Here is a 17,246-nt window from a genome sequence, read left to right as displayed (position 1 = left end):
TTTCCATCAAGCAGATGAAGAAGGCATCATCATCAACCATTATTCTTAGCTTTCACAGAATGGATAGCTTCTCCTCCTCAGTATTTGCGGAGCTGACAAAAGGTAGGAACCATCATAGACAAAGAACACACTAAAATCACTAGTAGCAAGAAAAAAATCCATCCAAGAACTCTAAGATTTTAATCAGCCACCTGTGATTTTGGGTCTTTTTGCCCCAGCCAAGCAATCCCAATTGTCTCCTTCCGTCGTGGCATGAAACTATGAGCTCGATCGATACCTCTCCAATCTTGCCTTGAAAATGTATGGGCAATGTGATGTGGCAGCCTTGAGGACAGGCTGCTGGAACCCGATCTTCCAGGCACACTCTGGAGAATGAGAGAGATTTTTTATCGAAGGCTCGTGTCATTAATGCCCACAATGGGGATTTGGAGGAGACGGTAGAGTGAGATCTTATATATCGTAACACGATACTTTATGGGTGTGTAGAGGTGGGGTTTTTTAAGATGGCCAAGTCAATGTTCGATTTAATGGACGATACGAATGTGTTTTCTTACAGCACCGTGGTCCAGGCATATGCCGAGAACGGGCATATTTTCCAGGCAAATGTTCTCTTTGAGGAAATGTCGGTTAAGAATGTGGTGAGCTACTATGAATCTAGAATGTGGGGATGGATCTCTTCCGCCACCTGCGGCTCGAGGGCGCCTGAATCTCAACCGCGTCGCGCTGGACGCGTGCGCGAGCCTGGGATAGATCAAGGAGGCCACCAGGAGGTGGGATCACTCCCAAGCGGTGCTTGGATCCGTGTTCGTCAATCTCTACGGACTAATCGATGATTTTGGACGAGTCGGGAGGCTTTCCGAGGCGGAGCAGCTGCTGCAAAGCATGCCAGTTCCGGAGTATGTGGTGGTGTGGAAAACACTGCTGGGTGCCTGCCGGATTCAGTGCGGAGTGGAGCTCGAGCTATGAAGAAGATTGCCAAGCAAAATGCCGCTTGGTTTGTTCTCGTGGCAACATTGTTAAGGAGCTTCCAACTTGAAAGTCACACATGCAAAAAATGGCAGTCAGTGTCACACTGATCATGAATTCGAAGATGGAAGATGTGATAAGAAAGCGCATAGAATGATCCTGTGATTGCTCTCAAATCAGAGCCCGGTTCTTGTGTTTTCTGAAGTAAAAAAGAGAACACATCATCGTGTTGTTCTTGCAACATTCTGTCAAAAACTCCACTAAAAGCAAGATCACATTTTGGTTTTGACACAAACTCTTCTCCACTAGAACTAAAAAAACATAGCTCTAGTCGTTTGGGAAGCTTTTCTCGTATCTAGCATCACAACAGTTGAGAAGAACACCCTGTTGCTCTGAGATGGACTTCCGCTTGGATTCCATTGCTAATAACTTATCATCTAAACATGATTCTAGAATCCATAATACAAAACTAATTATCCTTGGAACGCGGCATTGGCTGCCCATCTTGGACTGATTCTCCAGTCCAAGTAGAAGAAACATCCTCTCCCATACAAGAAACGAAAGAAGCAAACAAACCACTACCAAGACTCCAAAACTTTCAGGAAGAACAAGACCATGGAGATGGAGATGAGATAGCTCCAAAATGATAGATAACACAAGGTGGAGTAAACCAACAGGCAAAAATTTGGAGCATAGAAAAATCACCAGAAATAAAACTTGAAAAACATTGTACCTTTCATTCTTATCATATGCTTATACTGAGCAACACCAGTGCCTTTCTCTGCCTTCTCACTGCCTGTCTCGCTGTCGCATTCAGCACAGTGCCTCGGGTGAAATTTTCTTCATTCTTCTTCTTCTTCTTCCGCCTTGGTTTTCTTCTCTCACTCTATGTCTCTCTCATAAAGAAATAATCTTCTTCTTGCTTGCTTCCTTGCTTGTTTTGTTTCGCTGTTGTCTCGGTCTTCTCTCTCTCTTTACCCTCGCCGCTGTTCTTCTCTCATGCTCCCTCTTAGTTAGGTGGAGCAAGTTCTCGCAGATTTCGCAGTAACTAATGGGTCGCGAAGTGATCGATTCGAGGAAGAAGCAGTGAGTGAGCGTTGGGGGGAGAAAGGAGCTCGTGTTTACCAGGTCAGTAGTCGCCAAACACGAGCACCGTGTTATCGTGTTTTCCAGCGCTCACATCCCCGGGAATCTGGAACAAAATGAGACGAAGGTAGAGGCGAGCGAGTGATAGATAGCTTTGGTACCTTGCCGGGAAGGAGGAAAGGAACGCTAGATTCTCGAGAGCTCCACGAAGATCTAAGAACTTGAAAGCAAAGGATACAGAGTTAGAACCGATAGCTCACCAGCACGGAGGATGTGTTCTTGCTGGTCCGCTTTTGGGTCGGCTCTGGGACGATGCGTCGGCAAGCATCGAGATAACGGCAGCGTGACCCCAAGCACAGGTTCGTACAGATCACAGCAGCAAGTTCTTCGATCTCGTTTGTCTCGGCTTGCTTGTTCTAACTTCTCGGTCACTGTAGATCACCCGGATTCGCCTGCGGAGCAAACCCCACAGACCCAGCGCAAGAAATCCTTCTCCTCCTCCGACGTGCTGCCCTCCACTCCCAGGTCCGGAGATGAGATCCTCCGCCAGAGCTCCGGCCTCCGCGTGTTTAGCTTCGGTGATCTCAAGTCCGCTACTCGGAACTTCCGGCCGGATAGTTGGATCGGGGAGGGCGGCTTCGGCCATGTTTTCAAGGGGTGGATCGACGAGAATGGCACGGCCGCTGTTCGGCCCGGCTCGGGTTTAACTGTAGCAGTGAAGCAGCTGAATCCGGAAGGATTCCAAGGCCACCGAGAATGGCTGGTAAGTTCTAGTCTGCGAAGAAAACACCGGTTTTGTTGACAGAATGGATGAAACTTACAGGCGGAGGTGAATTTTCTCGGCCAGCTTCACCATTTCAATCTCGTAAAGTTGATTGGTTACTGCGCGGAGGACGAGCATCGACTTCTTGTCTACGAGTTCATGCCTCGCGGTAGCCTGGAAAACCATCTATTTCGCAGTAAGTTGCTCGTCATAGTGATAGTTTTTTCTCTTACGACCATCCGCTCACGCGTTGTCTTCAAATTTTATTGTTCTTGTTTTGGCAGAAGGATCATTGCCTCTAACTTGGGCGATTCGAATGAAGGTCGCATTGGGAGCCGCGCAAGGCCTCGCCTTTTTGCATCGGGAAGCTGTGATCTATCGCGACTTTAAAACTTCCAACATCCTGCTAGACCATGTGAGTAGAAGATAAAGTAATGAAGAAACAATCTTGGAGACTAACAAACCCGTGACTCGTTAAATCCTCTCAGGACTACACGGCCAAGCTCTCGGATTTCGGCCTCGCGAAAGATGGCCCGGAAGGAGACAAGACGCATGTTTCCACACGAATCATGGGAACTTACGGCTACGCAGCTCCCGAGTACGTGATGACTGGTAAGTTCACAAAGAAAGAAAAAAAATTGAGAGTTCTTGAACTTAAAAGGATCGTACCTTTGTTTCCTCCAGGTCACTTGACAGCCAGGAGCGATGTTTACAGCTTTGGAGTTGTCTTCCTGGAGATGCTAACTGGCAGACGATCCATGGACAAGTCTAGACCCACTGGCGAGCACAACTTGGTGGAATGGGCCAGGCCTTATCTCCACGACAAGCGCAGGATCTTCAGACTGGTGGATCCAAAGCTCGACGGCCAGTGCCCCATGAAAGCCTTCCAAAAGGCCGCTCAGCTCGCCGCGGCTTGCCTCAGTCGGGACGCAAAGTCGAGGCCGGATATGAAGGAGATTGTTCGTCACCTGGAGCCTCTGCAAGTCACAAGCGACATCACGGGTCAGCTCCAACCTCTAAACTACAACACAAATCCATACCCGAGCTCCAGGCCGAGACCACTGATTGTAAACGGGAACTTCAGCCACCATGGGAATAACAACTCGCCAAAGGGACATACTCATCACCATAGAAATGGCTTTCCAAGTCCTGCCAGTGGTGGCGGAGCTCCAAACCAGCAAAGATACCAGGCCTCGCCCAGGCGATCACCCGCACGCTTCAACAGACGATGACGATGAAGAAAGAGTTGGAATCTCCCTGGACTCTTTTTTATATCCTATATATATGTTACAGCATACAAGGTCAGTGAGAGGCTGATCGAATAAGCATTGAAGGATTACCTCGAGAATGAAGCTGCAAGATATGTACATATTGGTTTCGAGAAAAGTCGAGCCAACTCTGATTTCCAAAAAGACACACACGACGAGAATATATTACAAACAAATGAAAGTTTCATGGCTTTTAGCATCGTCGCAAAACCTGATAGCATCATCGCCAAGTTGCTGCTGGACAAAACGATAAACTGAAGAACTGGCCTTACACCTGTAGATGCAAAAGAAGAAAGAAGGAAGAACACGGAACTTGCCAATTAATTGACAAATCGATCTTAAGACTTAAGCAGGAACCTTGTCATAGTCTAGGCGTGTCTTACCGTGTTGGAAATTTTGTAGGTTGTCAAGGCCGAAGTTCGTGTCTTTGAAACACTTGAAAAATCGGAGTGTTGCAGAGTTTGTCCTGCAGAAACCTCAAATTTTAGTCAGTCCACTGACTGTAAACACCAAAGCTATGGCAAAGTTTCCATAAAAACACAAATGCACTTAGTTGACAAATTGGATGAGCCACTTGAATTAGTCGTTTGTGAGTACCTGATTATACAGTGGCAAGTCTTTTCGAGCGATAGAACACGTACGTCTTCTTTCGCTTTCACTACTGCCTGGTTCCAATACTTTGCAAACGAACATACAAACACGATGAGTAATCTAACAAGAGACTAATATCTCTAGGCAACGATGAAAGGCAAAACCATAAGCATGAACGCCTCGTAGCTTAGCGTGGCCGAGCCCGTGAGCTTCACATCCTTCTCCTTGAACTTCTCCGTGAGTCCCTGCATTGCACGGTAGGAACTTGTCAGTGTCACCAAAACAACAAAAGAAAGAAAATAAAACGATGAATTGATGAACTCACCTTTACAACCAAGCCACACCTGTATAAGAGAGGAAACAATGAGCAGAGCGTTAGTTAACGCACACGAGCACGAAACAAAAGGAAAACAGCTTACTCGACAAAGTTGTCATAATCTAGGCCGCGGGCTTGCCCAGTCTTATCGTGCTTTGAGACTAGAATTTGCAGTACCGATGGTGGGACTGCATATCCGAGGCTCAACAGCGCGTCTCTAAGTTCTCCGGTCTCTATTCTCCCGCTGCGATCTCTATCAAACCGCTCGAAAGTTCCCTGGAAATCACAGGCAAAGTTTCATATCAATCATACTATAGAATTAAGGTTAGTGCTTACTCTCCAGTCTCTTAGAGCCTTCCAGAGCGTCGCAAACTCCGTTGGTCCTGGAAAACGATCGAAGCTTCCACTCAGTCCCAAAAGTAAAAAAGAAAAGCACAAGAAAAAGACTTTACCGATTCTCTTCGCATTGTTGGCAAACTGGTGGAGCATGAGATGGACCGTCCGCAAGCTGAAAGGCTGCCCAGCCGAGAGCGCCGTCTGGAGCTCCATATCATCGATCGTCCCACTGCCATCGCGATCGGCACCCTGGAAAGCGCGAACGATCTCCGGATCGGTCCCAGGAGGGAATTGCGCCCCGAATTGGCCGTAGCCCGACTGTGGAGGCTGCTGTGGATAGCCGTATGGGTAGCCCGATGGAGGCTGAGCCCAAGGAGCCGATGGAGGTCCTCCATAGGGAGGCGTCGGCGCGGCGCCCCCATAGGATGGAGCAGCTCCAGATCCAGACGAGTATGGAGATGCATAAGGAGGAGCTGGCGAGGCCGACGGAGGCTGCGCGTATGGCGATGACGAGTAGGCTGTGGATTGCCCCGGCTGCCATGATTGATAGGGCGATGAAGGCGCCGGTGGCGCCGATGGCGCGCTCGAGTATCCTCCTCCGGAATGCGACATCGCTACAAACCTGGCACGGCACGCGATCGATCGATCGATCACCGGAGTACCGCAAAATATTTCCTCCAATGTAAAACCCTAGTTGTAGAGCCCTATTTGCTATTAGAATGGGGAATTTGACGCGTCTCGCCGTGGCGTGTCGACGCGCGTTCCATCCATGATGGTCGCTCCTTCCAGGTATGAGATCGCGATGCCAGCATTCTTTCTTTAGTGGTAGTAGCTACAGGGCTTTGCTTTGCATAAACGAAACCTCGCCATTCCCATTCCATGGTTGCTTGCAAGAAATTCTTATGATTGTAAGAAACTCTAGCGGAATTTTGCATTCTAATTGTGCCGTTCGATTCCATTCTTCGATTCTTCGCTAGAAACCTTTGAGCAATGGATTTGTTTTGTTTTCCAGACTTGGCCTCCATTCTTCCTGCTAAAATTCTTTGCATTGCTTGTAAGGCATTTCTTCCTTCATTGATTGTTTGCGTCCTTACTTTCGTAGAGATGGTTCTTCAGTTGTTCCAGAAGAGTTCTCTTCGTATTAAGCAGCAAGCCTGGTGACATTCTTCTCGAGTTAAATTCCTGCGGCTCTAATCCATCTCGCTATGACTCGAGCTTCGAGAAAAACCAAACAACTCGTTGTTGGTGTTGTTCTTTCTGCTGTTGCGTGGCTGCTTTTGCATGTCTTCGTGCTTTTGCGCTCTCACACAGCTCCTAGAATCTATGGCGCCGCCATGGCTATGTGTGCCTTCCAATGCCTGTTTTCTCCAGAGCCAGCTTCTCTGACTCTTCCTTTCACTTTAGATATCACTAGCAGTTGTGACGATCGTGAGGCTTCACCGGTTGTTTTTATTGTAGATCAAAAAGGATTTGGAGATTTCCGCACAGTCCAGGATGCGATCGACGCTGTTCCCGACTACAACCAAGTTCCAGTTCATATCTATATTAACAATGGAACATTCACGTAAGAAAGTTTCTGAATCTCGCTGCAAGGTTTCTGTCATCGTTCTCTTTGTTTGGATCCAGGGAAAAGGTGTTGATCCCACATAGCAAGCCGTATATTACTTTGCAGGGACAAGGAATGGACCTCACAGCCATAGCCTGGAACGACACCGCAAATTCTAGCGGCAGAACATACAGCAGTGCAAGTGTGAGCGTGGAAGCAGCAGATTTTGTTGCCAAGAACTTGAGTTTTCTGGTAAGGCAGCGAGATGTTCCATCTACTAACGTATTCCAGCGTAGAACACTTCTCCAGGACCAGGAGTTGGAGTTCAAGGAGCTCAAGCCGTTGCTCTGAGAGTTTCATCCGACCGAGCAGCGTTCTATGGCTGCGGCTTTTATGGCTTCCAAGACACTCTATTCGACGACCAAGGCCGACACTACTTCAAGGAATGCTTCATCGAGGGATCCATCGATTTCATCTGTGGGAGTGGACGATCTCTCTACGAGGTACTTCTTTTTCAAAAAAGCTTGAGCTCCTTCAGAGTTTTCTGCGTGTTTCTCAGAACTGTGAACTCCACTCAGTTGCAAAGCCATCGAAGAAAGTCTCGGGGTCGATCACTGCTCAGCGACGACTAAAGTGGTCGGAAGCCTCGGCTTTTTCGTTCGTCAACTGTAGTATCACGGGGACTGGAAACGTTCTCTTGGGACGAGCGTGGGGTCCGTTCTCCAGAGTAATCTTTGCGTACACTTCCATGGACAGCATCGTCCATCCGGTTGGATGGGACGACTGGGGAGACTCGGGCAGAACTTTGTAAGTTCACGCAACCTTTCTCTATTCGTTTTTTCTTCTTCTGGACTTCTTTCGTTGCTTTGTTTCGAATTTTTTCCTTGCTCACTGGCTTGAGCTCTTTGCAGGACGGTTGTTTATGGCGAATACGAGTGCTCTGGCTTGGGATCCAACAGGAGAAAACGAGCGAACTGGTCTCACTCTCTTTCGGATTGGCAAGCTTATCCTTACTTGAGCCCGCTTTTCATCGATGGAGATGAATGGATACCAGAGCTCATGGCATCGAGCGAGGAGAAAATTTCAGCAGCAACAACACAAGAGTTGGGGGTGCTGAATTACGAGCACGATGACAATGACGAGCTCTAGTCACCGGAAATATTTACAATCAATCGACCAAGGTAGAAGTTATACACATTTGAGTTCTGATTTTCTTCGTCCTTCTTCCGAGACCAGGAGCTAGCTCTGGAAAACAATCTTGCCATACAACTCGGTTTCGGTCTCCAGCGAAGTTTTTACGACGTAGTCCTGCTCGCCTTTGTAGAGCTTCCACAGCACCGATCCAAATTCGTGCGTCCCAGGCTTCGCAAGAGCCCAGATGGTAACCTTTCCTCCTTCGGGGACAATGACGGCGTCATCGTCTCTAAACTTCGCGAGCATGAGCGTCGATCCTGTCTCCTTCGACACGGCTTGGTACTCCAGGCTCTTGAGCTCCAGATCAAAGACATTCGCGTTGGAAACCAGCAGCTCCAATCTCGCAACCGGCTTGTTATCCTCGTCGAAAGTGAACACCACCTTGTGGATCGCGATCGCCGGCGCCTCGGGCACGACCAGCACGCCCGTCTTGCGAGCATCGATCTTGTAGAGGCCGTAGAAAGTCTCCTTGAACCAGAAGGAGATGTCCATCTGGACTGGAAGAACGGACGAAGGGAGCCCACCGGGGAAGCTGTCACGTATGATCTTGAGCGGGATCGAAAGCTTCATCTTGATTCTAGCCGACGACTTCCCTGGGATGCTCGTGTTGTGGACGACTTTGGTCTCCAGGATCTTCGTGCCATCACTCGTGACGGAGAAATCGGCGTGGAGGAGCTTGAGCGGCAGAAAGTTGGAGTTTTTCACTTGGAAGTCGAAAGCCACCACCACCTCCTTTGGAAAGTTGGTCCATACGTGAATCCCTTCGATGCCTCCATCCAAGTGCTTTCTCTCCACGGCCTTGACCTTCTTGTCAGCGGCGTCCTTGAAGAACATCTGCCGTACGCGTTCCGTACTCACCTGGTACGCGCCGTGCACCCGGTCCTTCATGGCCACATTGGCCCGGAGCATGTACGGCACCGGCGTGGCGCTGGGCCGGATTAAGCTCGCGAGCGGGATCTTGACGAGCTTGGAGGAGCGCGGCTGGACGATGCACGAGTGATCGAGCTTGGCGCTCGCGGCCTTGCGCTCACGCTCCTCGCGGCCGGGCTCCTCGATCAGCACCTCGATGTCCATGACGTGAACGGGGAATCGCTGCGAGTTCCTGACCTGGAGATCCACGCCGACGCTGCTCGACCCGGCCGAATTGCTGATAATCTCTACCTGCAAGCGCGATTGCACTCCTTGATCCATCGCTCTCGCTGTGAGATCTCCATCCATGGCGCCCCATTTTATACCCCGCCATCGCCATTTCCCGCCCAGAACAAGCTAGGTATATTTTTTCCTTCGCCCGCTTTCTCGCTCCTCCTTGTGTAAAGCTTCGTGGTGGATATTCGACATTATTCTATATTTGTGGTGGAATATTCGAGCGCATATCTTACTGCCGTTGGATTAAACGAAAGCCATCGCTTTTAATGTTAACTAATGACGTGGACTGAACGACGTGGAAAATGCCGTGTTGAAGGGCGGCGCGGACGTCAAGGTCGTCACTGTGTTCTTATGATAGGGTTTTTATTTCGTATTGCATTTTTGGAGGTCTGGCCAGAGCGCCTTGGAGCAATGCGGGGTGGCCAGCGATCGCGATTTCGTGCCGGAGGCGATTTCTCCCAGCAGCAGCAGCTCACGATCGGCCGCGCTCTCGCGATTTGGATCGAAATCAGGTGGATCTGAAGCTCTGTCTCCTAGGGCTTGAGCTTTGGCGCGGCATGTAGGGGCGTAGAATTCTCGCAGGGATTTTATCGGAAGAATGCAAGCCGCTATTAGATACACCGACAGTGCTGGACGCTTCCATGGGAATCAGGCGCATGCTAATGGTGGGACAGAGCTTGAGAATGGATTCAGGGATCCCGTAGAAGTCTATGACCTTCTCGCAAAGGCCGAAATTGCACTTACGGAGAAGGTAGAATTTTAACATTTTTTCTCTCTTTCACACATCTGACTGAATTGTTAAGGTTGCCGAGGCGAATCACCTGCGTACTGCTCTACAGAGCGCCCAGCATGAAATTGCAACTCTGGTAAGTTACCCTCCTTTACCTTGTCCTCCAAACCAGGTAAATCATCTTCCATTTGCAGAAGAAAAATGCTGCCTCGCGAAAGCCAGAGGAGGAAACAATCTCGCAAGAACGCGTTCCTGCAAATGGGAACACGAACGCAGAAAATGGGGCGGACGTTAAGTCGGATGCTGTGCCTCCATTCAGACCGGTAGCTGTCGAATTTATTCGTGTATTATATCCCATTTAATTGGCAGGACATGACACTGGCTTCGACGAGGACGCACGAGGAGGAAGTCCGTCAGCTTCGGAGCAAACTCTATGAGGCCACTATAAGGGTACTCCCTCTTGCTATTATCCGCTGTCTGGCTAACTCTTCTCGTGCACAGGAAACACAACTTCTTGCTGAGAACACTAGTTTGGAAAGAAAAATGGCAGAACTACAAGTGGTTAGTGCTTTCCGTCGGTGATACTCTACTTTATTTTATTTTTTTTACAGTTCTACTATCGGGAGCAGCAATCTGTCGCCGATGCAACGTCAAAAGCCTTGACGATTCGTGAAGAGCTTGCTGAGAAAAATATGAAGCTTGCTTATGATAATCAAGTAAAAAACGTTCTTTCTTCTTTTATTAATGTTTATTGAACTGATATTGAGCAGGCTCTAGGACAAGAAAGAAACTTTCTTGTGACGTCGCTGTTGCCACTTCTGGAGGAGTTTGATTTGCATCCAGCTACAGATGCGCAATCAATTGTCGTCTCTGTGAAAGTAAGGAATTCTTGGACATAGATGGTAAAGCTGTATATGTGTGATGTACAGGCATTGGTGCAACATTTGAAGTCCAGAGTAAACGATGAGGTTGGTTGAAGTCATTGAACCTGAAACCTCCTTACTAGGCTAGTTTTGCAGAGAAGAATCAAAGAGCCAGGTTTCTACAGGCCATGGTTGTATACGCCACCGTCTCCGTCCAATGTACAATCACCCCCTCGATTTGCTCCTCCCTCGCCTGTAAGGCTCGATTTTTAGTTTTGTGAATTACCTCCTGCAGTAGCTGCAGAATGGGCGGGGACTAGAACTTGTGCCTCAAAGTATTTATCCTCAAATTCAAAGGCCTACATCGCCTTCCTCTTTGAACGTCAACACGACGCGATCTGTTGGTACTCCCGAGTATATGCATATGCAAGAGTAAGTGTGCTTATTTCGCATTTGATAACTTTGCTAAGTTCCGGAAAACAGAATGGTTCCTAAGCACAATACAGATTTACACGAAAATTTCCATTCTATTGAGGGTGATGATCCAGACATCAGGACCAATTACGATCATAAACGTTCTCCACATTTGCCATCATTACCTGAGGAGCCTAACCACGCAGGTGTTTTGTCAAACTTAAACGCGAAATACTATTGCTGACGATGTTTCACCTGCAGAAGAAGATCCTTTGCCTGCTGTTGCTGGCCTGCGAATTGTGGGAGATGCAGTGCTGGGAAGCAAACTGACTGTTTGTGGCCATTCCATCAACGGAACTGCTCTTTGCAATTTTCAGGTTTGAATTAACCTGTAGTACGGATTTACCAAGCTTTTTTGCAGTGGATACGGTATTACAAAGATGGTGCCGAGGACATTGATGGTACGTTCTTTTTGTATACACCTCAGCTTCCATGCTATTATCATTGTTTTTCTAGGCGCGTCTCAAACCGAATACACTCTAAGTGCTGATGATTGTGAAACCTTTATCGCAATACAATGTTGTCCTATGGATGATCGAGGACGGAAGGTAAACCTTGCATTATCATCGTGGTTTTAATAAGTTCTCTTTGCAGGGAGAGGAAGTGATTGAGTTTGCAAACAATCAAAACATAATCAAATGCGGTAAGGCTTTACAGTGAAGGAATTGTTGTGGTTGTGAATGCCGCTGGTATGCAGATGCAACCATGGACGATCAAATCAATGTTCATATTGCGGCTGCTCAGGCTCAGTTCGATGTGACGGTTATGGTCTGTTCACATTTCTTTTCTGAATGCACCATGAACATAGCTAGATGCACTATGAGCAGTTTTCCTGCATAAGTCCGTGTCCATCTTTGATCTCCGAGTGGTACCTAATGTTTCAGGAGGACGGAACTGAAGACTGGGAACCTGGAACTTTGATAACCAAACGTTTGAGCTATCAAATAATACGAAACGGCGTACGGTTGGTTAAGGAAAGTTACACTTCAGACGTTAATGTAAGCAGGTGTTTCCGAAATTGTCGACTGGTTTTGTGACTGTTATATCGTGCAGGTGCGGGTCATTTTGGGACAGTTTATTCAGTGCGCAATAATAAGCAGCGATGGGAAAGAGCACATGCTGACTTTCAAAGATAATCGGTAAGACTACTTAGATGGGCGACTTGTTGATGTAAAGTTTCATCGCCGACCTGTAGGCTTCGCGATCGTGCGGTACTTACTTTAAGGCGTTTCAAGCAAATGGTATGTTCATTGTCTCCATTTGCCTTTAACTTGATCAGCTGTTTTGCAGGCACTGGAGGGTAAGAGAGTGAGATCAAAGAGCTGGTTTGGCAAGAAGGCCGGCTAGTTGCCCTCCAGATATACGGTATGTTTTATGAAATGAGCTGTATCATACATAGTGAAAAATGAATCATTCGTCATTTTCAAGCACAGTTTCCTTGTTTTATTAATGTTGAGAATGACACACTCTTAGCTGTAAGCTGTGATCAGAAACCAAACTATTGAGGTCAACTGGGACCAGCATTTTACATATGGATTTACAGGTACAGGACTTACATTCATCCTCACTAACCTTCACGTACAGTAGTGGCATTCCTGTTCATCTTCTGAAGCTTTTGGGACGTTCCAGCTCCTTGAATCTGATGGCAGTGTATGCTGCTGCCCCGAGCTGGGTGCCGATAAGCGGACCAATTACGTAGATCCAGAAGCCTTTGAAGTTGTTAGCAGCAATCGCGGGGCCTAACGAGCGGCACGGGTTCATCGAAGCTCCAGAGATCAGGCTGTCAGTACAAGGCAACTGTTTGAGCACAGTGCAAGATTATCCGAGCGCGACGATTCGCTTACCCGGCGATAAGATTGTTGAGGAAAACCGTTGCGCCAACAGCGATCCCGGCCAACTCCCCGACCTGTGAAGAGAATCCAGCGGAAGATGAAGCTTGACAAGCGAAGATAAAGAAACACGTACAGCACGGGTGTCAGTGGCCACTGAGGTGACGACGAACATCATGATGGCAGTGAGAATGATCTCGAAGAGGAATGACTGCCAATGAGTACCAGCAGGAACAGTGACACCGCCGGCCAAATCGGGATGGTAGATCCCCTTGAGAAGAAAGGATGCCGAGATGGAGGCTGTCACTTGAGCTGCGATATACAAAGGCACCTGAAGACGCAAGTTAAGTCAGACTCGGAGCAAGCTTGAAGGAATGGTCGGTGGAAGAACCTGAATCCACGGGAAGTGGCGGAAAGTGGCAAAAGCAAGAGTGACTGCCGGGTTGATGTGAGCTCCTGAGATGTGGCCGGTTGCAAAGATGACAATCATGACCGTGATGCCGGCTCCGCCTGCGAGTCCCTGGATTCCCAGCGCGCCGTGAGATTTCTCGTTCATGATGGCTGTGCCTGCGGCTGCAAAGATGAGAATGAAGGTGCCGAGGAACTCAGAAGCGATCTGCACTTTGGATGGATGTCAGTTTCGAGAAAACCAAGCAAAGTTAGAGGGACGGAATTGTGCTGGCAATCAACCTTCTTGAGCAGCGAGTAACCGGTGGAGTATCCTGTTGGCTCGTCGTCAAAGCGCCCTTCCTCGACGAGCTCCAGCGGGAAGCACTTGTGAGCGGCATTCCTGTGGTCAACACTCGACGTCCGGCCCTGAACACGTTTATCCACGCTCGAAGTTCTCTCGGCGATTGCAGCAGCAGCAGCATGGAAAGGTAAAGGATTTGCAGCAGCTTGCTCGGCTTCTCGCTGCTGCTCGGCCATGCTGCTCACTGGCGGATGTTGATGGATTACAGGAAGGTCCAGCAAAGAAAGGAGGAAATGGCTATAGCTTCGAGAAACTAAGTGCTAAGGCACTCAAGCACACACTACTTTGGCAACATGGCACGGTTTATATAGCTACGAGCGTGCTTTTCATAATCTTTGGAGGTCCCTACGCTAAACTGTAGTAAGAAAGCTGCTCTCGTCTGTGCATTTTAACTTTTTTAATTCGTGTACAGGGCCTGAGATCAAAATCTCTTTGCGAGATCGGATCGTTTGATATGGTGATTCTAACAACGCAACCATGATACACGGTACTCATTCTTATTTTTCTTCCTTAGTCCGTCTATATCTCTTTTGTACAGATTCGAATGTGGGAGACGTAGCCCCCTACTGTCCCTACGGAGAAGACAGTGGAAGCAAGCCTTCTTTCCGGAAATGAGAGACGAGGAGCAAGCATCTTGCCTTCCCTGCAATGCGACAGCCGTACCATTCGGCCGTCCGTCCACGCTAGCTTGCTATTTCGAAACGCATTTGGAGGTCACTCGGATGACGAGTCTTGGAACACTTCCATCTTAGGACAACCAAAAGGAACTATAGAGCCATGAAGCAGTGTGGTCTTTTGTGCAAGTTAGCTGCGGTAAGGTAGAAGTTAAGCGGATGTTAAACTGATGTTTATAGTGTGTGCCGAACAGGGGGAATGTCAGGACTGTTGATCGTGTTGATCCAAAGTCATGCACCTATGGACACCACTCGGGACAATTCTTCCTACACCATCGGGCTACAGGCAAGTACAAAAGACATGGGTTGCTAGCTTTGTTTTTCCCCGGCTAGCCTTAAAAAGACGTTTTGTTTGTCTCTGCGTCATGCTTGGTGCCTTCTCTTTGATTATCCATGCCATGCTTTTTTGGTCCTTTACCAATTCCGTTGGAAGCCTCCACATTGCTGTTTGCAGACTTATATTAAATCGTGTCAACAACTGTATATCGCTTTTGACTCGGTTTTTTCTTTTCTTTAGGATTTGAATTATGCACACTTGAAAATGTCTTCTGTAGTACATACCACACACATCAATCCACATGATTCGTGATTGCTTTCTTGTTTGCTTTCTTGTTTTCCTCGCTTATTTCATCCGAAGTTATTGAGCACAAACAGCACACAAATAGCTTTGTACATTCTTCCCTGCTTCTGCTCTCACTTCTTGAAGCTTCGGCGCTGCTGGAGCTGCTGTGGTTCCAGGTCCTTGAAACGGATCAGAGTGTAGGCGGCAGCACCAATCTGAGCGCCGAGGAAAGGACCAACAATATAAATCCAAAAGCCATGAAAGTTGTTCGCAGCGATGGCGGGACCCAAGCTACGAACCGGGTTCATGGACGCTCCGGAAATCAGCCTGGCCAAAATTTCAGGTAACTAAAAGCTAGCGAGCTACTGAAAACGACTCACGCTGCAATGAGATTGTTCAGATAAACTGTTGCTCCGACAGCAATACCAGCCAACTCTCCAACCTGTGATCAAGATCAACGTAAGAGACGAGAAGAAAAGCAAAACCAACGTTAAAACGTACAGCTCTGGAATCGGTAGCAACTGCTGTGACCACGAACATCATCATGGCAGTCAGGATAGTCTCAAACAGAAAGTTCTGCCATATCGGACCGACTGGAACCGTGCAGCCGCCACTGAGATCCGGGTGATAGACGCCTTTGAGAACGAAGGCAGCACAGATGGTGGCCACCACTTGAGTGATTATATAAAGCGGGACCTGCGGGGCACGGGAAAACTTAATCAAAGCTCCATCAACTATACAACAAGTCAAACCTGGAACCATGGAAAATGGCGATAGGTAGCAAATGCGACAGTTACAGCAGGATTGATGTGAGCTCCGGAGATGTGCCCGGTTGCAAAGATGACGACCATGACCGTGATACCCGCTCCTCCAGCCAGGCCGTGGACTCCAAGAGCTCCGTGGGATTTCTCGTTCATGATCGCAGTTCCGGCCGCTGCGAAGATCAGGATAAAAGTTCCCAGGAACTCGGACAGCAGCTGGAAAAGAAAGAACTGAGCCAGGGCAAGGATGCCAACAAGAAATCACCTTCTTAATGAGGGAGGGAACAGGAGGAAGTCCAGTGAGAGGTGCATTGAAGGCTCCATCTTCGGGCAAGCACTCGATGGGGAAGCACTTGTTCTGCTGTTGGTTTCTCCAGTCGACGCTGGAGGTCCTCTCCTGCTGTGTAGCAGCGCTACCGCCCTCCATAAGTCTGGTATACAGAGACGACGCTATTGTGACCAAACAAGGGACGAGCTTGCTTCAGGACAGGAGCTGCCAACTTTTCCGAGAAGAGGGGCGGAGACAACCAAGGAGCTTTAAGATACTGATCTCGAGTGGAAGGAAGTGTCAAGTATTTATACCAGGAGAGCTCCGAGAGGTATGAAGTTCCAAGGTGTTGACCTCGTAGCGGCACAGTGAACTGTCGGTGTCAAGGTACGTCTTGTGCAGTTACTAATTCGCATTCGTCAGGTGAACAGACCGACTAACGAAGACTAAGCAATCGCTTGCGAGATGCTGCTACTCAGTAGATGACAAACGCAAGGCCGAAAGTCGTCGACACGAGGTGGGGGGCATAAATCTTTGATCCCCTGTGAAAAGTTCTAAAGCGAAGGGAGGGACCCGAGTGAATCATCCGGGGACCAAATCTCAGGAGACTGCTACCTCTACCAAGATCACCACGCAAGCAAACAAGGAAGATTTGATCGGCTCCCTTGACCCGCCGTCCAATCCCGGCCGCCACGGAAAATGGTAACAGAAACATGCTTTCCTACTCAGCAAAATCATTTTGTTGTTCTCGAATCTAACGAGCTAAACTTCCAGAATTTTTTTTCTCTCATCACGCGGATTACCTCATATACCATCACGAAGAGTGACGCATTTTTTTGTTTTATAGCATGGTTTTGGAATATAAGCTCGTTGAATTTGGGCTGTGAAAGTGATAGCTTTCAACTTACAGAAGAGAATCAAATACTGGTTAATACAAGCCGGGGATTTCTGAATCTTGTAGTAGAATCGTATGATTTCCTTGGTATCTATACAGTACATCAAGCCAAAGATTTGAACACGTGAGTCTGATGGTAGAGTTGCATTCCTCCTTCCCAGGAGAGAACAAAAACAAGGCGATCTATCGGAATATTTCAAATGGTATGAATTCCTTGGGAGTTTTCT

The 17,246-nt window shown here is 48.1% G+C and overlaps 6 protein-coding genes and 1 long non-coding RNA gene across 9 annotated transcripts; 4 read left to right on the top strand and 3 right to left on the bottom strand.

Annotated features, from left to right (window-relative positions):
- The first annotated feature begins 1,681 nt into the window (after positions 1–1,681).
- LOC9648640 (probable serine/threonine-protein kinase PBL11) lies at positions 1,682–4,275 on the top strand. The gene is made up of 6 exons (XM_002976403.2): positions 1,682–2,411; positions 2,490–2,815; positions 2,876–3,011; positions 3,100–3,230; positions 3,304–3,427; positions 3,500–4,275. The coding sequence occupies exons 1-6, from the start codon at positions 2,324–2,326 to the stop codon at positions 4,045–4,047; spliced, it is 1,353 nt and encodes a 450-aa protein (XP_002976449.1). The 5' UTR covers positions 1,682–2,323; the 3' UTR covers positions 4,048–4,275.
- Positions 4,276–4,632: 357 nt separating this feature from the next.
- Positions 4,633–6,105, bottom strand: LOC9648984 (probable calcium-binding protein CML49). Its single transcript, XM_002976268.2, has 5 exons — positions 5,443–6,105; positions 5,327–5,373; positions 5,094–5,266; positions 5,000–5,018; positions 4,633–4,919 (listed from the first exon to the last, which is right to left on the bottom strand). Exons 1-5 carry the CDS (start codon positions 5,936–5,938, stop codon positions 4,815–4,817), a joined length of 840 nt encoding a protein of 279 aa, XP_002976314.2. The 5' UTR covers positions 5,939–6,105; the 3' UTR covers positions 4,633–4,814.
- A 32-nt stretch (positions 6,106–6,137) lies between these two features.
- Positions 6,138–8,841, top strand: LOC9648639 (probable pectinesterase 53). Of its 2 annotated transcripts, XM_024681327.1 has the most exons (6): positions 6,138–6,890; positions 6,953–7,124; positions 7,169–7,375; positions 7,432–7,679; positions 7,784–8,053; positions 8,109–8,841. In XM_024681327.1, exons 1-5 carry the CDS (start codon positions 6,532–6,534, stop codon positions 8,019–8,021), a joined length of 1,224 nt encoding a protein of 407 aa, XP_024537095.1. In that variant the 5' UTR covers positions 6,138–6,531; the 3' UTR covers positions 8,022–8,053; positions 8,109–8,841. The 2 variants fall into 2 exon arrangements, with proteins under 2 accessions (XP_024537095.1, XP_002976448.2); XM_002976402.2 differs by lacking the exon at positions 8,109–8,841 and having other exon boundaries at positions 6,139–6,890; positions 7,784–8,067.
- A 730-nt stretch (positions 8,842–9,571) lies between these two features.
- On the top strand, positions 9,572–12,809 carry LOC9648638. 2 transcript variants are annotated; one of them, XM_024681326.1, is made up of 21 exons: positions 9,572–9,963; positions 10,016–10,078; positions 10,137–10,265; positions 10,312–10,392; positions 10,444–10,503; positions 10,554–10,658; positions 10,713–10,820; positions 10,872–10,910; positions 10,962–11,060; positions 11,104–11,237; positions 11,289–11,425; positions 11,481–11,596; positions 11,641–11,680; positions 11,736–11,827; positions 11,874–11,922; positions 11,977–12,047; positions 12,164–12,277; positions 12,333–12,418; positions 12,475–12,520; positions 12,570–12,644; positions 12,713–12,809. In XM_024681326.1, the coding sequence occupies exons 1-20, from the start codon at positions 9,811–9,813 to the stop codon at positions 12,624–12,626; spliced, it is 1,779 nt and encodes a 592-aa protein (XP_024537094.1). In that variant the 5' UTR covers positions 9,572–9,810; the 3' UTR covers positions 12,627–12,644; positions 12,713–12,809. The 2 variants fall into 2 exon arrangements, with proteins under 2 accessions (XP_024537094.1, XP_002976447.1); XM_002976401.2 differs by lacking the exon at positions 12,713–12,809 and having other exon boundaries at positions 12,570–12,709.
- On the bottom strand, positions 12,763–14,137 carry LOC9648982 (probable aquaporin NIP5-1). The gene is made up of 5 exons (XM_024681328.1): positions 13,799–14,137; positions 13,500–13,724; positions 13,245–13,439; positions 13,124–13,185; positions 12,763–13,059 (listed from the first exon to the last, which is right to left on the bottom strand). The coding sequence occupies exons 1-5, from the start codon at positions 14,033–14,035 to the stop codon at positions 12,879–12,881; spliced, it is 900 nt and encodes a 299-aa protein (XP_024537096.1). The 5' UTR covers positions 14,036–14,137; the 3' UTR covers positions 12,763–12,878.
- Positions 14,138–14,189: 52 nt separating this feature from the next.
- LOC112348558 lies at positions 14,190–14,818 on the top strand. Its single transcript, XR_002993100.1, has 4 exons — positions 14,190–14,219; positions 14,272–14,346; positions 14,398–14,672; positions 14,728–14,818. It is a non-coding gene; the product is annotated as an uncharacterized LOC112348558 (long non-coding RNA).
- Positions 14,819–15,033: 215 nt separating this feature from the next.
- LOC112348556 (aquaporin NIP6-1-like) lies at positions 15,034–16,307 on the bottom strand. The gene is made up of 5 exons (XM_024681329.1): positions 16,122–16,307; positions 15,848–16,072; positions 15,597–15,791; positions 15,476–15,537; positions 15,034–15,422 (listed from the first exon to the last, which is right to left on the bottom strand). The coding sequence occupies exons 1-5, from the start codon at positions 16,281–16,283 to the stop codon at positions 15,227–15,229; spliced, it is 840 nt and encodes a 279-aa protein (XP_024537097.1). The 5' UTR covers positions 16,284–16,307; the 3' UTR covers positions 15,034–15,226.
- Positions 16,308–17,246: the final 939 nt, after the last annotated feature.

Source organism: Selaginella moellendorffii, unplaced genomic scaffold (assembly GCF_000143415.4).
Source record: "Selaginella moellendorffii unplaced genomic scaffold, v1.0 SELMOscaffold_30, whole genome shotgun sequence".
Lineage (NCBI taxonomy): Eukaryota > Viridiplantae > Streptophyta > Lycopodiopsida > Selaginellales > Selaginellaceae > Selaginella > Selaginella moellendorffii.
Note: the sequence above shows the minus strand (reverse complement) of the source record. Positions and strands in the feature narration are given on the sequence as shown.

Coding starts and splice junctions, on each gene's coding strand:
- LOC9648638 (XM_024681326.1), top strand. CDS start 9,811: ATGCAAGCCGCTATTAGATACACCGACAGTGCTGGACGCTTCCATGGG. Junction 10,504..10,553: donor AAATGGCAGAACTACAAGTG/GTTAGTGCTTTC, acceptor TTTTTTTTACAG/TTCTACTATCGGGAGCAGCA. Junction 10,821..10,871: donor CAATTGTCGTCTCTGTGAAA/GTAAGGAATTCT, acceptor TGTGATGTACAG/GCATTGGTGCAACATTTGAA.
- LOC9648639 (XM_024681327.1), top strand. CDS start 6,532: ATGACTCGAGCTTCGAGAAAAACCAAACAACTCGTTGTTGGTGTTGTT. Junction 7,125..7,168: donor CCAAGAACTTGAGTTTTCTG/GTAAGGCAGCGA, acceptor ATTCCAGCGTAG/AACACTTCTCCAGGACCAGG. Junction 7,376..7,431: donor GTGGACGATCTCTCTACGAG/GTACTTCTTTTT, acceptor CGTGTTTCTCAG/AACTGTGAACTCCACTCAGT.
- LOC9648982 (XM_024681328.1), bottom strand. CDS start 14,035: ATGGCCGAGCAGCAGCGAGAAGCCGAGCAAGCTGCTGCAAATCCTTTA. Junction 13,440..13,499: donor GCCACTTCCCGTGGATTCAG/GTTCTTCCACCG, acceptor TTGCGTCTTCAG/GTGCCTTTGTATATCGCAGC. Junction 13,060..13,123: donor CTCAACAATCTTATCGCCGG/GTAAGCGAATCG, acceptor TTGTACTGACAG/CCTGATCTCTGGAGCTTCGA.
- LOC9648640 (XM_002976403.2), top strand. CDS start 2,324: ATGTGTTCTTGCTGGTCCGCTTTTGGGTCGGCTCTGGGACGATGCGTC. Junction 2,412..2,489: donor CAGCGTGACCCCAAGCACAG/GTTCGTACAGAT, acceptor CGGTCACTGTAG/ATCACCCGGATTCGCCTGCG. Junction 2,816..2,875: donor AAGGCCACCGAGAATGGCTG/GTAAGTTCTAGT, acceptor TGAAACTTACAG/GCGGAGGTGAATTTTCTCGG.
- LOC112348556 (XM_024681329.1), bottom strand. CDS start 16,283: ATGGAGGGCGGTAGCGCTGCTACACAGCAGGAGAGGACCTCCAGCGTC. Junction 16,073..16,121: donor TTCCCTCCCTCATTAAGAAG/GTGATTTCTTGT, acceptor TTTCTTTTCCAG/CTGCTGTCCGAGTTCCTGGG. Junction 15,423..15,475: donor CTGAACAATCTCATTGCAGC/GTGAGTCGTTTT, acceptor AATTTTGGCCAG/GCTGATTTCCGGAGCGTCCA.
- LOC9648984 (XM_002976268.2), bottom strand. CDS start 5,938: ATGTCGCATTCCGGAGGAGGATACTCGAGCGCGCCATCGGCGCCACCG. Junction 5,374..5,442: donor CAACAATGCGAAGAGAATCG/GTAAAGTCTTTT, acceptor ATCGTTTTCCAG/GACCAACGGAGTTTGCGACG. Junction 5,267..5,326: donor AGGCTCTAAGAGACTGGAGA/GTAAGCACTAAC, acceptor TGTGATTTCCAG/GGAACTTTCGAGCGGTTTGA.